Raw genomic sequence first — 17,477 nt, forward strand, 5'->3', positions numbered from 1 at the left:
CTTATAATTTTCTCCTCGAGGTATACGCGCTCTTCCCATCTTGAATCTTCATCCATAAAATCTTCACCATCTTGATGTGCATTTAAATCTTCTTCATCTGTACTTTCTTCTAACTCATTTGTGCCTCTTGCATAAAATTTCTTGACATGAGAAGCCGCATACCTTCGCCGTAATTCAGTACCGTCTAATTCTTCTAAAATAAAAGATCCCATATGTAATTGTTCTTTGACTTTATAAGGTCCATTCCATCTGTTTTCAAATAATTTACCCCATTGACTTTCTAAAGATGCATTATAAACTAAAACCATATCACCAACTTCCAAAGGACTTTTCCTTAATTTGTGCGCATTTTTCTTATCCCAATACCTAACACTTTCTTCTCTAACTCTCATCATTTTACTATAAGCATTATCCATCATTTCTTCTCTTCTTAATAGTTGTTCAGTTCTTGCTTCTAATAATTCAGCTCTTGTATGTACTTCTTCCCAATTAACTCCTAAGAAAGTTCCAGCCTCAACATCAACAGGTAAGACCGCTCTTTGACCAAAAACCATCTCATAAGGTGAAATTCCTGTAGTTCTCTTTGTTGAAATTCTATCTGCAAATAAAACCATTGGTAAAGTCTTCCGCCAAGCACTTGGATTTGTACTACACATTTTGACTAAGGTATCCTTGATTGGCTTGTGACCTCTCTCAACCATTCCAGCTGCCTGTGGATAATAAGGTGTAACAATTCTAAGTTTTGCTCCACAACTTTCAACCGCCTTGACTAATTCATCTTTAAATTCGCCACCTCCATCAACTGTAACCATTTTAATTGCACCATACCTAAATATCCATTCTTTTTCTAAAAATTCAGCAACCTGATCCGCCTTTAAATTGACCAAAGGTACCGCTTCAACCCATCCTGATAAATCATCTCTAGCAACCACTAAGTATTTATGTTGTCCAGCTTTAATATGTACAGCATCCATACTAATTCTACCAAATAAAGTAGCTTCACCTGTAGCATGACCCAATTCTTTATGTGTTAAAGAACTCCGCTTTTGACAAGCTTCACAACTTTGAACCCATTCCCGCACAGACTTCTTCAAACTTGGCCACCAAAACCTAAGTACTATTCTTCTGTAAGTTTCTTCAACTCCTCTATGACCTAAACCTTCATGTAATTGTTCTAAAATCCAATCTTGACCTTCAACATTTGTAACTACAACCTGAGCCATAGGATTTTGCCGCCGCATTAACCTTCTATTATCCAAATAAAACTTATCACTCTTCCTCTTAATTGATTTAAATTCTTCATCACTAATATCTTCTGGTCTGATTAAATTTTCTAAGTAATTGACTAAGTGTTTCCAGAATCCAACTTGTTCCCATCTTGCGTCACCATCAAGTAAATCTTCATTGATAATTAAATCTCCACAATAAATTCCAAAATCATAATCATTGTTTGCAACATCAATAAGTTTCTTCTCTTCATTAAATTCCTCAGCATCACTATCTAAATCACTATCTCGAGGTCTGCGTGATAAACCATCTGGCATAGTAAAAGTCTTACCCGCTTTATGAACCAAGTCAAAAGAAAATAATTGAATAAAAGAAACCCATCTTGTCATAGGAGCATTAGGTAAGTCAGGAGTATTAATCATTTGAATCAAAGCTTTAGCATCTACTTGTAACTCAAAATGTTGACCCCATAAATGAACTTGTAATTTCTTCAAAATCTTTGCAACTCCACATAATTCTAATTTTGGTTGTGAGTACCTTGATTCAACTTCAGTAAATGTAACAGATTCATACAACACTGGTCTATCTTTCTTAATTTTATCTTCTTGAGTTAATACCGCACCAGCCGCAATATAACTTGAATCAACTGCTAATTTTAATTTACCCGCACCTTCACCATAAGTAATACTCTTCAAAGTAATTTCTCTACCTACAATTTCCTTCAATTGTTCAAAAACATCTTGACATACACTATCCCAATCCCAATCAACTCCCTTCCTTGTTAATCTTCTTAAAGGAGATGATAACTCAGAGAAACCTTCAATAAACATTCTTACATAAACACATACACCTAAAAAGCCTCTAATTTGTCCTGGATCTTTTGGTACTGGCCAAGTTTGAATTTTGTTCCTCTTCTTAACTGAAATAGTGCGCCCATGAAAACCAACTACATGTCCTACAATTTCTAATTCAGGTACACATGCAGCAAACTTCTTTCCTGAAACCGTAAGTCCAGCTTCCTCAATTCTGAATAAAATTCTTTCCAATGTAACCGCATACTCATAAATAAATCTTCTGATACCTTCATTTTCAAATAAAACTTCATTGTCATAATCATCTCTGGGACCCATAATTCCACCATCATCAATAAATACACCCGCATGTTCAGGAATCTCATCTTGTAAAATCCACATCATTTGAGCTTGATAAACTGCAACTGAATTTGTTGCCCCTTGAGGAAGTCTAGTTAATTGAAATCTACCTAAGGGAGTCTCAAAAGTAGTCAAAGGTCTTGACTCAACCGCCAATTCCCTCTCATCATAACCACCCATAATATCACCAAGTCCATAACATGACCTTCCTGCAAAAGCTTCAACAAATTCTTCTGGAGCCGGTGGTACACCTGCATCCTTAATTGTAACTTTATTTAACTCTTGTAAATCATGAACTACTCTAAGTTTTCCATCATGCTTAATTACACAAAATACTGGGCTTGAATAACTTGAAGTACTTTGCTCGTATAAACCAGTTCTCAATCTTTGTCTGACTAATTCAATATATTCATGTCTTTTAGCTTTAGGAATTGGAATAACTTTCTTCTGCCAAGGTTCATGATCAACCACAGGAATAATATAAGGTAATCCATATTCATGTCTTAAAACACCTCTTTCACTTTCATTAAATGCAATTGATTTTTCTCTTAAGACAATAACATGTAAAATTAATTTCATTTCTTCACTACTTAACCAACCAGGCGGACCAAAATTAACCATCTTAAGTCTTTCTTCAGTAACCTTTTCAGTTTCCATAAATTCAGGAGGAGTCTTGAGAACAGGAGTTTCATAAGGATCCCTCGACAGAGATGGTCTTTGAAGTGGAGGATTAAGATATTGAGGCATTGGTTTATTCACTGGCCTGATCTTCTTAGCCACTGGTTTGTCCTTGGTTGCTCCAACAATAAATCCACCTTCTTTAAAGTCCTTACATACCAATTCTTGTTCCTTCATACCCAATCCACTTGCCAAATAAGATAATGAAATCAATTCTTCTTCTTCAAATAAACCATCTTCAATCTTGAACCGTAATAATCTTCTCTTTCCACGTCTTGAACCTCTTCTTCTTGCTTTACATTTACCGCTATTCAAACATTTGCCACCGTAAAAATTATTAAACTCATCATTGTTTGAAATAAAATTAAATTGAGAAAAGTATGAAATTGAATAAGAGTCAAAGGAAAAGTTTTGATTTTGAATATAAGATAAGTCAGAGAAATAATTGAAAGTACAATGAAAATTATTATGATGCAAATAGTTAGATGAACCAGGGGTGTTTTGCTGCACCTTGACAATTTCCCCATGTAAAGATTCACCTACAAATCTTTTAAATGCCTTTGATCGTCATCAGCATCTTCTCTAACTAATTTCCAAACTTTCTTCCCACTATTTGCATACCTATGCCTTCTTGAAGATTGATTTCCTCTTGAGTCTTCATGTTCATAAACTTGAGGAGGCCAGTCCATACCCGGAATACTCCTTTGAAACTCACTACCTTTTCCATCACAAGTTGAAAACCTTGCAACCATTGAAATTCTTTCACCATACTTCTCTGAAAACTGACAATTTGCTTCAAAATCAACTAAGAATGGACGTCCTAAAATAACTGGTGCATCACCGGTAGTTAAAAAGAAATGAACTTTTCCTTGAACATGATTACCAAGTAAAAGTGGAACATTTTCAACAATACCAACTAATTCAGCTTCATTATTAACAATACCACATAATGACATCTTGATTTTAACATGAGATTCTAAACCCATACTATACGCAAAATCTACATTCATGACATTAATTTGAGATCCTGAATCAATAAGACATCTTGTAGTAATTTCATGATCTCCAAGTTCAACATTAAGAAAACCTAAAGGACATGAATATAACCAATCTTTCTGTCTACCCCAAATTGATTTTAATTTACCAAAATCCAAGTTTTCCAAATCCATATGATCCATATTACCAATGTCTTCCTCCTTAATAATTTCATTACTACGCCTAATACTACCACTTGAACTTAAATTAACCTCCTTACTGAAACCATTTCCAACATTACCACCTTTAACTTTCAAATCATCAACTAAATCAGGTACTAAATTAATTAATTCCTCCATTGTAAGTTGAGGAGCCTTCATTTCTTTACACTTATCAATTAAACCTTCCAAAGCGCCATTCTTCTTGCTTGAAACAATACCAGGTGACTTTGATCTTGGTTCTTCTTTCTTGACATTCTTTAAAGGTGAAATATAAGTAGGTTTTCTTGAAGTTCTTCCATCTTCAATTGAAATGTCCCTCAAAACCTTATGTCTTTGATCTGGAGTATTGGGATAACTTCCAGGTAAAATTTCTAAGTCTGAATCAGTACTTAAATCTTCAATTCTAGTACCTCTCTTTAAAATTTTCTTGGGAGTAATTTGAGGTGTACTTGAAGCAGGTACATCTCTTGAATTTTCCACAACTCCATCCCAACCAGGTGTTGAAAACCTTTCTGAATTCTCACGTCTAAATTCCTCAGCTTGTTCATCAGTAATAATAATTTCCTCCTTTCTTCCTTCATCATTTCTTGAAGTTGATTGATTAATTTTGAATCTTGAATATCCTTGATCCAAATTTAGCAAAACGTGGGTGAAGTCCTCTTCTTGATTAAAGGATCCACTTTCCTCCTTGCCGCATCTGATTCAAAAATAACTCTTCTTTGACTTGAAATAGAAGGAATGTTCCATTGACTTAAAGTTCCACAGCTTGATTTAACCGCTTCCTTTCCTTTATCTTCATCCTTCTCAACTTTGACTTTGTTTTCAGTAACCTTTGTTGAATTTTCAATTACTAATTTTCTATAAGGCTTCTGATCCCAAGGAATTCTGTCTCCATTAGGAAGAAAGAAAGATTTACCATCAAACTTGACCAAATTATCATCCACATCCTGCTTGACATATCTACAATCATGAATTGAATGACCTTCTCTATCACAATACCAACACATGTAAACAGACCTGCTACCACCTTCATTCCTCTTAAAATCATCATTTTCATTCCTGTTACCATAATTATTCCTTGAATAATTATTTTCTCTATTACCACCATAATTACCACAAGTAGAATTACCATTACCACTGCTCCCATAAGTTCTTCCACCTGTAGCACCACCTTTCTTCAAAGTTTCATTCTCTTTCTCAACCATTTCCAATTTCTTCTTCAATTGATCCAATAAATTACTTGTACCACCTGAACCACCTGAAATACCCAATGAAGTTTGTCTTTGAGTTCTAAAACTTTCCATAACTGAAGCAACATTTTCCTTCTTAAATGAAGACCTTTCTTCTTCATTCTTAGTTAAATCTCCAAAAGCCATATGCATCCGCATTACTCTACTGACATAATTCTCCAACATACTTAAATGAACCATTACATAATTATGACCAACCTTCTTCAACTGCCCTTCACTATCCATTAAAATTTTAATTTGATGTTGAATAGGTGCTGAAAAAGCCTTGAAGTAATACCTTGCCATCTGTCTTGAATCACCTGAATTAATTTGACCTGAACTCTTCAAATAAATTAACATGGTCTTGAATTTATTTTCAAACTTCACATAAGCATCATTTGTTGAAATACCACCAGCTCTAGCCAAGTCATCACATAATTTATACAAGTCCTCATCCGTATACAAAGGTTGAGTACCTGCACCCCATAATTCATTCATTTCATTCTTCAATAACCTCCATCTTTGAGTCCTGTAACCAGCCATAGCTTCAATAACAGTCTTCATTTCATCATCTTTAATAAAAAATTTGACTTGAAGACACTTATCTCTATCACTTGCATTATCAATCAAAGCAGCATCTTCAAAATCTCTCAAAAACCTTTCCATATCACCACCTGATTTAAATGATAAACTTTTATCAACTGGTTGAATCTTAACAGGTTTCTTCTGATCCTCATCTTCACTACTGATTTCCTCATAAACAACTCTCCTTGTCTTCTTTGATTTTAACTTCTTTTTAATTTCATTTTCAACAAATTCATTCTTCACATTCCTCATTTTAATTTCATCATCAACTTGATTTTCTCCATCACTTTCCAATTCCTTTCCAATACCTTTACCCAATAAGTCATCCTGAACTTTCTGAGCATCAACATCATCCTCTGAATTATCACTATGATAAACTCCTTCACTCGTTAATTCTCTTCTACGAACTTTCTCATCTCTTGAAGCCTTCATCTTATCCTGCTTTAATTTCTGCAAAACCTGAATAACTTCCTTCTCAGTTAAACCATCCATCAAACTTTCAATATTATCCTCAGCAACCTGATAACTTTCTGATAAATCTTTTCCTTTTCCTTTATCCAAAATATCATAACCACTTGATCCAGCCTTAACATCCTCCTTATCCCATTCATTATCAAATAAGTTAGCCATTTGAATTAAATTGAATAAGTAAATTGAGTTAATGAATTAATTAATCAAAACCACGAAATTCTTGATGATTTGATGAACAATAAATCAACCAAAAATAACAATAACAATTGAAAACCTGAACAAATCTTCAATAAAAACTAAAAGACCAATATCCTGGTTCTTTTATCAGATGATACCAATTAACTCCAAAAACCAAGCTAAGAGACCAATATCCTGGTGCTCTACACAAAATCAATATGAAAATTAATTATAATAATTTCTGATTCCAAACTGAATGAATAATAAATCAATTACCTACTTCCTAAAAGACCTATATCCAGGTGCTTTTATCAATTGAACCTTCTGAATTAAAAATTAAATCCACAAACTAAGAGACCAATATCCAGGTGCTCTACACGAAATTAACAACTTCTGAACAAGTATGTTAACCCAAAAAAAATAACAATAACTCCTGAATGAATATAATTCAAGTTGAATACCTAGATTAATCCTAAAAGACCTATATCCAGGTGCTTTTATCAAATAAATCCTTTAAATTAAATTCAACAACTAAGAGACCAATATCCAGGTGCTCTAGACGAAATTAACAACTTCTAAACAAGTATGTTAAGTTCCAACAATAACCACAAATCTTGAAGTGAATCAAACTTAAGATGAATACCTAAATGACTCCTAGAAGACCTATATCCAGGTGCTTCTATCAGATAAGACCTTTTAAATTAAATCCACAAACTAAGAGACCAATATCCTGGTGCTCTACACGAAATTAATAACTCCTGAATAAGTATATTAAATTCAAAATAATGATAATAATAACTTGAATTGAATTAAATTAAGCTGAAAACCTAAATCAATCCTAGAAGACCAATATCCTGGTTCTTCTATCAAATTAAACCTTTGAATTAAGTTAATGAATGAGTGAATCAATAACCACGAAATTCTTGATGATAAAATGAGTAATAATCAACTAAGAATAATAATAAGAATAATAAGAACTTGAACTTGAATCTGAAATCTTGAATCTTGAAGACCAATAAATCCAAAAACCTAGAAGACCAATATCCTGGTGCTTCTATCAAATAAAGTGTTGCTGGAGTTTGAGGTGTCTGGCCTTTTCTCTTGGATGAGCCTGGGCGAGTCCAGGATTTTTGGCTGGCATTGCCCAAGATGACTCAGTTGGAAGAGCAAACACCAAAAAGGGAAGAGGTAAGATCAAGAGTTGAGGGACCAGATGTAGAACTCTTTCAGTACACAGCTGAAAGCAGAGCCAAGAAGGGGAGGAATGAAGACACAAATCAACAAACACACACAATCAAAAGAGAAATAAGTCTTGAGATGGTGAATTGAAAGACTTCAATCAAAGAAAGAAATGCCCTTCTTAAACAGGGACTTTGATTATCAATGAATTAAATTTAAGACCTTCAAGTCTTTGGATTAATAAGAACCAGGCTGAAATAGGACAATAACTTCAAAAATAGCACAATCTAGGCGCACTCAGGCACCTTCCAAATGAGCAAATGAGCTTACAACTCAACAAGAAATTAATTAAAAGATGAATAAGGGTCTTATTATTATAAAATTCCAACTCTCATTAGTTGTTTACCTGAATGATAATAATAAAAGATAAAAGCTTATTCTAAAAATCTAGTAATTATTTTTGCTAACTAAAAGGCTCCCAAAGGGGAAGAAAAGAGACCCTTGACTATATCAAAATTGAAACACACACAAAAAAAGAAAGTAAGACAAAAACAACCCTCAAACTCGAAATCCACCTTCAAACAACTTTTTCACACACAATTCATTGAACAACCCCCAAATTAAAATTGATAAACATCTTCAACTCACCCGCATGTATCATTCACAAATTTTCAAGCACACATTTATCATCAAAACTGAGCTGTTTACCACAAAAACTGAAAAATCCGCCAATTTACCCTTAAAACCTGAAAAAAAGATAAGAAATAGGGACTGTATCAAAAATCTGAATAGACAGAAAAAAAAGGTCTGCTTCCGCTCTACAACTTTGCTCAGCCAAGCTAAACCCTAACTGTATTGGTTGTACCCTTAAAATGAAATTCGATTTTATGTGAAAATACTCGAAATTGAATTTACCCAGTTTACCACCTGATATTACCACTGATAATGCTGTATATGGTTTATAATTGATTTTTCATGCTCAGATGCGCCCATATGATGCCTTCCACATGATTTACCCTCTAAAAAACTGATGTAGTACATTTGAAATAAAGTCTCATGATTGAAAATGGAGCCTTTTATGGAATTTTGAAAGCCATTTTCGAGTTTCAAAATCATCCTTTTCATTTGTGATTTTGTATTTGCCAATATTGGTGTTTGATAATCTGATGAATTTATAATTTCACACCAATCCCTACTTGCTTTTTCAGTTTACCACCCCAGTTTACCACCACCCCAGTTTACCACCATCTGTCTGAGTTGCTGGATTTTCGAAATTCAGCCTTATTTAAACCCATACCTCAAAACCATGATTCCTCTACACATAACTTGTTAAAACCATACACATCTGTAACCATGACTTTTTAAACCCATAAAATTCGAAATTTCAAGTTTAAGCCTGTACACCCTATGTAACCCATACAACATTCAACTACACATAACCTCTAAACCCATAAATTCGAAATTTGACTTCATTTTACACTACACCTCATCCATCAAACTACATAACCCATAAAAAGAAAAATAGAGAAATAAAAATATAACACTTCACATAATAAAACTTGACATATATGATCAAACTAAATAAGATAAAAAATAAAAAATGAAAATTGAAAATTGAAATTAAGTAAAGAGAGAAAGAAAATGAAAAAAAAAGAAATGAACTAAATAAAGAACTAATTTAAAAACACATTATTGATGTAATGTTCTAAAAAATGTAGTTTCTCGTATTTTAAAATGAAAGTTAATAAAATAATGGGGTTACCCCAATTCTGATTTCCACAGCCTCCCCCAAAACCCAGCGATGTCCCCATCGCAGGAGACTTGTCTTTCAGGAAATACTTCGATGCCATACTTGTAAGTTGCAGTTGAAATTGCTTCTTAATATTCATGTCTTGTTTTTTATTTTCAACTTTGATCTAAAGGCCTAACAATTTATTTTCACGCGATCGATCTATTTAAATTCTAGTTGCTTAGCAATGTTATATTTATATATCCAGATGGACAATACCAAGTCAAGACTCCAGGAATTCCAGTCAGCCTTCTTTTCCAACAATACCGATAGAATCGAAAACTTTCCACACTACTACATTGTTGAAAACCGTAAATACTTCTAATTTTTTTTTTTTTTTTTTTTTTTTAGTGTTTGACTCTTTACTTCTATTTATTTTTGTTTCCTACTTGGTAATTGTCTTTGAACGTTTGATTGATTCAAAACATTCAATTTCTTTTGATTTCAATCGTTCTGTTCATATACTGACAACTTGATTTTTTTTTTTTTTTTTTTTTTTTTTAGTTCTTCTTTTATTTGAATGACTCAATCTATCTAGATATAATGGACATGAGCGGAGTTCCCATCGCACCTCGCAAACAACGCGAAGCCGAACTTAAGCAAATGGCCGCTAAACGACACGCCAAGAAACAAAACGAAACGTTCGATCGACCACCTAATCCCAACGTTTCTTCTCCCAATCACTCAAGTTTCAAACGCATCCCTTCTACTCCTAAAAAAACTCATCGTGATCAAGATTCCGAAGAAGACAATTTGATGACTCCTCCTCACGCTCGATCCCCAAACACTATCACCACTGTACCTGTTGTTATTGTACCTTCAGTCACTCCAGCTCCAGCTCGAGCTCAAACTCCTCAATTAGTCAACTTAGGCCCATATCGATCTCCACCATCAGCTACTTCTCCCAGTCCTAAACGCAACAGACTCAACAACTCGCTTCCAGATCCTTCCCAGCTCGTTATCGACCCGAACCGATCAAAACACTTCGCTAATGACCCCATTTTAGATGTTTCACCGCCTACTAATTCCAACAGAAAAGCTTCAAGAACCCATAAGAACTCGTCTAAGTCTTTAATTACTCCAGTTGAAGAAGAAGTTGGTCCTACTTTCATATTCAAGACTCCCTTATCAGTTGATGAATATAAAAATTTACTTGGTCCTAAGGTAATCCTCAACAGGGAAGCTGTATATCCTTCTGATGAAGTCGAATTGTGTATTTCTTCAATGTATTCAGAAGTCTTCAAGCACTTCAAAGGTCGCATAGCTGTGAATGAAGAAGAATTTGATGATCGAGCTAAGGTTCTTAGGAAATTACACTTCATAGGTAGAAAAGGATTGGAAAAGCGAAGTTCTCCATGTATAATTCCTGGTCTAGAACTGTAAGAGTTCCTTCTTTACTTTGAATTGTTCTATTTTTCGATTTTTCAACCTTCTCCATCAGATTAATGTTAATCTCTGATACTAATACCTATTCTATTATGTTGTTATTTGTAGGAACGACTCTGAGGATTCTTCTACTGGATCTTCTTCAAAAGGAAAAGGTCGTGCTTAACCAACAACACCACCCCCTCTTTTCCTTATTTTAAGTTTTCAAAATTTCTAGTTCAACCTAGAACTCTTAACTCACAACTGAGAATTACTTAGACTTAGAACTATCTTAGATCCTACTTAATTCCTTAATAGTTGACTTTTAATGTTGATTTCTTCTTATTTTATACATGTACTTGATTTTATCTTGAAATAAAAGATAAGCTATGTTGAATGTGCCTTAGTTTAACTTGCCCACTCCCCCAAAACCAATGGGTTTTGCCTGCACCTGCCCTAATGAATTCATGTGATGGATTATGAGAATTTGATGAGTTGAGTCAAATGAGAAATGAGTGTAACATAATGAACCGTGACTAAGCCTGTATAGTAATAAAAATCTTTTGCGCCAAGTGCAAACTTTGAATGTATGAACTTGAATTCACTAACTTATAAGTTATTTTTGTTTTCTTCAAACTTGATCTGAAGCAAAGTGTTTGTTATAGTTGTAAGATTATTCTTGTAATTATAGCATGATTATAAAAAATTTACCCCTTACGTAAAGATGAGTAAGGGTCCTTTTTCCACGTCTTCCAAACTTCCCTCCACTCCTCTCACATCTTTCAGTGAGGACCTTTCCCAAAACCAAAGTGAAACATAAGAAAAATAAGATAAAAAGAAACATAACCAATAAATTCTGAACTCGAAACCTGTAACCTTGTGTGAATAATTCTGCCCAAAAAAAATGAATAAGATGTACCCGCTGCCGTTGCATGTAATGTATCTGATGTATTGCGCCCTGATGTAATTGATTAATTTGTGAAATGATTCTGCCTTAAATATAAATGAAAGAAAAGATGAAAAACAAGAGAAAATGAAACTAAGAAAATAAGAAAGAGGTGAAGAACCCGCCACAGCTTATGTTTTGTTGTTCCCTCTTCACCATTGATTTAATACCCCTAAAATTAATTGATTTATAATTTTGACTTTTAATTTTAATTGTAAACTCCACGCCTAAAATAAAAAAAATGAAGTATAAGAAAAAAATTGAAACATAACCAAAGAAACATAACCAAAGACTCTATATGAATGAAATATAACCGTAACTTGAAATTGTGAGAACTAATTGAAACCCGCCTCTATGATGTTTAAATGTGTAATGAACCCATGACCGCCTTGAATGATAATTAAAGTAAATGAAATAGTAAAAATGAAATGATAGAATGAAATAAAATAAAGAAACATAACCATTGATTTTAATTAAAACCTTAACACCGAATTTGATTGATTTGAACCTGCCGCTAATAAAATTTTTTATTGTAAATTTTGTATGACCCATTTAACTTGTAGGACTTTTGTTAAAATAATTTTAACTTCAATAATTTTGTTAGATTAATTTTAGCACCCGTAAATTTTCAAAGAACCTCTGTAAGAATAAAAAAAATAAAAAATAAGAAACCCTGCCAACTAAATTTATAAAAACCCCAAATAAGCAAAAGAAAAAAAATTAAGACTAAAAAAAACTGATGAAATAAATTGATAAGTGAAGAACCCGCCACTACTTTGTGTTTTGTTGTACCCTCTTCACTAGATGATTTTAATACCCTCATGATTAAATAATTAATTGAATGAAATAAGAAAAAATAAAATGAAATGAAAGAAACATAACCATAATCTAAGAAAATTGAAAATTAACCCGCAAATAAATTTTTAAAGTAAAGAAATCCTCCTCTATATTATTTGATAAAGTAACCTGTAACCATGATTTAATGAAGAACACATAACATAAAATGAAAAATTATAAAGAAACATAACTCAAAAATAAACATAACCGTAAAAAATCTAAAAAATAAGTTGAAAAGAAACCGCAATCTATAGTGTATTTTTATTTACTTTTGTAATTTTAATTTAAGCATCAAACTCCTCATCACTTTCTTCCCATCTTGAATCTTCATCCATAAAATCTTCACCATCTTGATGTTCATTTAAATCTTCTTCATCTGTACTTTCTTCTAACTCATTTGTGCCTCTTGCATAAAATTTCTTGACATGAGAAGCCGCATACCTTCGCCGTAATTCAGTACCGTCTAATTCTTCTAAAATAAAAGATCCCATATGTAATTGTTCTTTGACTTTATAAGGTCCATTCCATCTGTTTTCAAATAATTTACCCCATTGACTTTCTAAAGATGCATTATAAACTAAAACCATATCACCAACTTCCAAAGGACTTTTCCTTAATTTGTGCGCATTTTTCTTATCCCAATACCTAACACTTTCTTCTCTAACTCTCATCATTTTACTATAAGCATTATCCATCATTTCTTCTCTTCTTAATAATTGTTCAGTTCTTGCTTCTAATAATTCAGCTCTTGTATGTACTTCTTCCCAATTAACTCCTAAGAAAGTTCCAGCCTCAACATCAACAGGTAAGACCGCTCTTTGACCAAAAACCATCTCATAAGGTGAAATTCCTGTAGTTCTTTTTGTTGAAATTCTATCTGCAAATAAAACCATTGGTAAAGTTTTCCGCCAAGCACTTGGATTTGTACTACACATTTTGACTAAAGTATCCTTGATTGGCTTGTGACCTCTCTCAACCATTCCAGCTGCCTGTGGATAATAAGGTGTAACAATTCTAAGTTTTGCTCCACAACTTTCAACCGCCTTGACTAATTCATCTTTAAATTCACCACCTCCATCAACTGTAACCATTTTAATTGCACCATACCTAAATATCCATTCTTTTTCTAAAAATTCAGCAACCTTATCCGCCTTTAAATTTACCAAAGGTACCGCTTCAACCCATCCTGATAAATCATCTCTAGCAACCACTAAGTATTTATGTTGTCCAACTTTAATATGAACAGCATCCATACTAATTCTACCAAATAAAGTAGCTTCACCTGTAGCATGACCTAATTCTTTAGGTGTTAAAGAACTCCGCTTTTGACAAGCTTCACAACTTTGAACCCATTCCCGCACAGACTTCTTCAAACTTGGCCACCAAAACCTAAGTACTATTCTTCTGTAAGTTTCTTCAACTCCTCTATGACCTAAACCTTCATGTAATTGTTCTAAAATCCAATCTTGACCTTCAACATTTGTAACTACAACCTGAGCCATAGGATTTTGCCGCCGCATTAACCTTCCATTATCCAAATAAAACTTATCACTCTTCCTCTTAATTGATTTAAATTCTTCATCACTAATATCTTCTGGTCTGATTAAATTTTCTAAGTAATTGACTAAGTGTTTCCAGAATCCAACTTGTCCCCATCTTGCGTCACCATCAAGTAAATCTTCATTGATAATTAAATCTCCACAATAAATTCCAAAATCATAATCATTGTTTGCAACATCAATAAGTTTCTTCTCTTCATTAAATTCCTCAGCATCACTATCTAAATCACTATCTCGAGGTCTGCGTGATAAACCATCTGGCATAGTAAAAGTCTTACCCGCTTTATGAACCAAGTCAAAAGAAAATAATTGAATAAAAGAAACCCATCTTGTCATAGGAGCATTAGGTAAGTCAGGAGTATTAATCATTTGAATCAAAGCTTTAGCATCTACTTGTAACTCAAAATGTTGACCCCATAAATGAACTTGTAATTTCTTCAAAATCTTTGCAACTCCACATAATTCTAATTTTGGTTGTGAGTACCTTGATTCAACTTCAGTAAATGTAACAGATTCATACAACACTGGTCTATCTTTCTTAATTTTATCTTCTTGAGTTAATACCGCACCAGCCGCAATATAACTTGAATCAACTGCTAATTTTAATTTACCCGCACCTTCACCATAAGTAATACTCTTCAAAGTAATTTCTCTACCTACAATTTCCTTCAATTGTTCAAAAACATCTTGACATACACTATCCCAATCCCAATCAACTCCCTTCCTTGTTAATCTTCTTAAAGGAGATGATAACTCAGAGAAACCTTCAATAAACATTCTTACATAAACACATACACCTAAAAAGCCTCTAATTTGTCCTGGATCTTTTGGTACTGGCCAAGTTTGAATTTTGTTCCTCTTCTTAACTGAAATAGTGCGCCCATGAAAACCAACTACATGTCCTACAATTTCTAATTCAGGTACACATGCAGCAAACTTCTTTCCTGAAACCGTAAGTCCAGCTTCCTCAATTCTGAATAAAATTCTTTCCAATGTAACCGCATACTCATAAATAAATCTTCTGATACCTTCATTTTCAAATAAAACTTCGTTGTCATAATCATCTCTGGGACCCATAATTCCACCATCATCAATAAATACACCCGCATGTTCAGGAATCTCATCTTGTAAAATCCACATCATTTGAGCTTGATAAACTGCAACTGAATTTGTTGCACCTTGAGGAAGTCTAGTTAATTGAAATCTACCTAAGGGAGTCTCAAAAGTAGTCAAAGGTCTTGACTCAACCGCCAATTCCCTCTCATCATAACCACCCATAATATCACCAAGTCCATAACATGACCTTCCTGCAAAAGCTTCAACAAATTCTTCTGGAGCCGGTGGTACACCTGCATCCTTAATTGTAACTTTATTTAACTCTTGTAAATCATGAACTACTCTAAGTTTTCCATCATGCTTAATTACACAAAATACTGGGCTTGAATAACTTGAAGTACTTTGCTCGTATAAACCAGTTCTCAATCTTTGTCTGACTAATTCAATATATTCATGTCTTTTAGCTTTAGGAATTGGAATAACTTTCTTCTGCCAAGGTTCATGATCAACCACAGGAATAATATAAGGTAATCCATATTCATGTCTTAAAACACCTCTTTCACTTTCATTAAATGCAATTGATTTTTCTCTTAAGACAATAACATGTAAAATTAATTTCATTTCTTCACTACTTAACCAACCAGGCGGACCAAAATTAACCATCTTAAGTCTTTCTTCAGTAACCTTTTCAGTTTCCATAAATTCAGGAGGAGTCTTGAGAACAGGAGTTTCATAAGGATCCCTCGACAGAGATGGTCTTTGAAGTGGAGGATTAAGATATTGAGGCATTGGTTTATTCACTGGCCTGATCTTCTTAGCCACTGGTTTGTCCTTGGTTGCTCCAACAATAAATCCACCTTCTTTAAAGTCCTTACATACCAATTCTTGTTCCTTCATACCCAATCCACTTGCCAAATAAGATAATGAAATCAATTCTTCTTCTTCAAATAAACCATCTTCAATCTTGAACCGTAATAATCTTCTCTTTCCACGTCTTGAACCTCTTCTTCTTGCTTTACATTTACCGCTATTCAAACATTTGCCACCGTAAAAATTATTAAACTCATCATTGTTTGAAATAAAATTAAATTGAGAAAAGTATGAAATTGAATAAGAGTCAAAGGAAAAGTTTTGATTTTGAATATAAGATAAGTCAGAGAAATAATTGAAAGTACAATGAAAATTATTATGATGCAAATAGTTAGATGAACCAGGGGTGTTTTGCTGCACCTTGACAATTTCCCCATGTAAAGATTCACCTACAAATCTTTTAAATGCCTTTGATCGTCATCAGCATCTTCTCTAACTAATTTCCAAACTTTCTTCCCACTATTTGCATACCTATGCCTTCTTGAAGATTGATTTCCTCTTGAGTCTTCATGTTCATAAACTTGAGGAGGCCAGTCCATACCCGGAATACTCCTTTGAAACTCACTACCTTTTCCATCACAAGTTGAAAACCTTGCAACCATTGAAATTCTTTCACCATTCTTCTCTGAAAACTGACAATTTGCTTCAAAATCAACTAAGAATGGACGTCCTAAAATAACTGGTGCATCACCGGTAGTTAAAAAGAAATGAACTTTTCCTTGAACATGATTACCAAGTAAAAGTGGAACATTTTCAACAATACCAACTAATTCAGCTTCATTATTAACAATACCACATAATGACATCTTGATTTTAACATGAGATTCTAAACCCATACTATACGCAAAATCTACATTCATGACATTAATTTGAGATCCTGAATCAATAAGACATCTTGTAGTAATTTCATGATCTCCAAGTTCAACATTAAGAAAACCTAAAGGACATGAATATAACCAATCTTTCTGTCTACCCCAAATTGATTTTAATTTACCAAAATCCAAGTTTTCCAAATCCATATGATCCATATTACCAATGTCTTCCTCCTTAATAATTTCATTACTACGCCTAATACTACCACTTGAACTTAAATTAACCTCCTTACTGAAACCATTTCCAACATTACCACCTTTAACTTTCAAATCATCAACTAAATCAGGTA

At 33.4% G+C, this 17,477-nt stretch overlaps 1 protein-coding gene across 1 annotated transcript; it reads left to right on the plus strand.

Annotated features, from left to right (window-relative positions):
* Positions 1-9,736: 9,736 nt before the first annotated feature.
* MELLADRAFT_93628 (uncharacterized protein) lies at positions 9,737-11,234 on the plus strand (the record flags this gene model as incomplete). The annotated part of the gene is made up of 4 exons (XM_007406004.1): positions 9,737-9,747; positions 9,860-9,993; positions 10,221-11,061; positions 11,177-11,234. The coding sequence occupies 4 exons, from the start codon at positions 9,737-9,739 to the stop codon at positions 11,232-11,234; spliced, it is 1,044 nt and encodes a 347-aa protein (XP_007406066.1).
* Positions 11,235-17,477: the final 6,243 nt, after the last annotated feature.

This window comes from Melampsora larici-populina (assembly GCF_000204055.1).
Source record: "Melampsora larici-populina 98AG31 unplaced genomic scaffold MELLAscaffold_5, whole genome shotgun sequence".
Taxonomy (NCBI): Eukaryota; Fungi; Basidiomycota; class Pucciniomycetes; order Pucciniales; family Melampsoraceae; genus Melampsora; species Melampsora laricis-populina.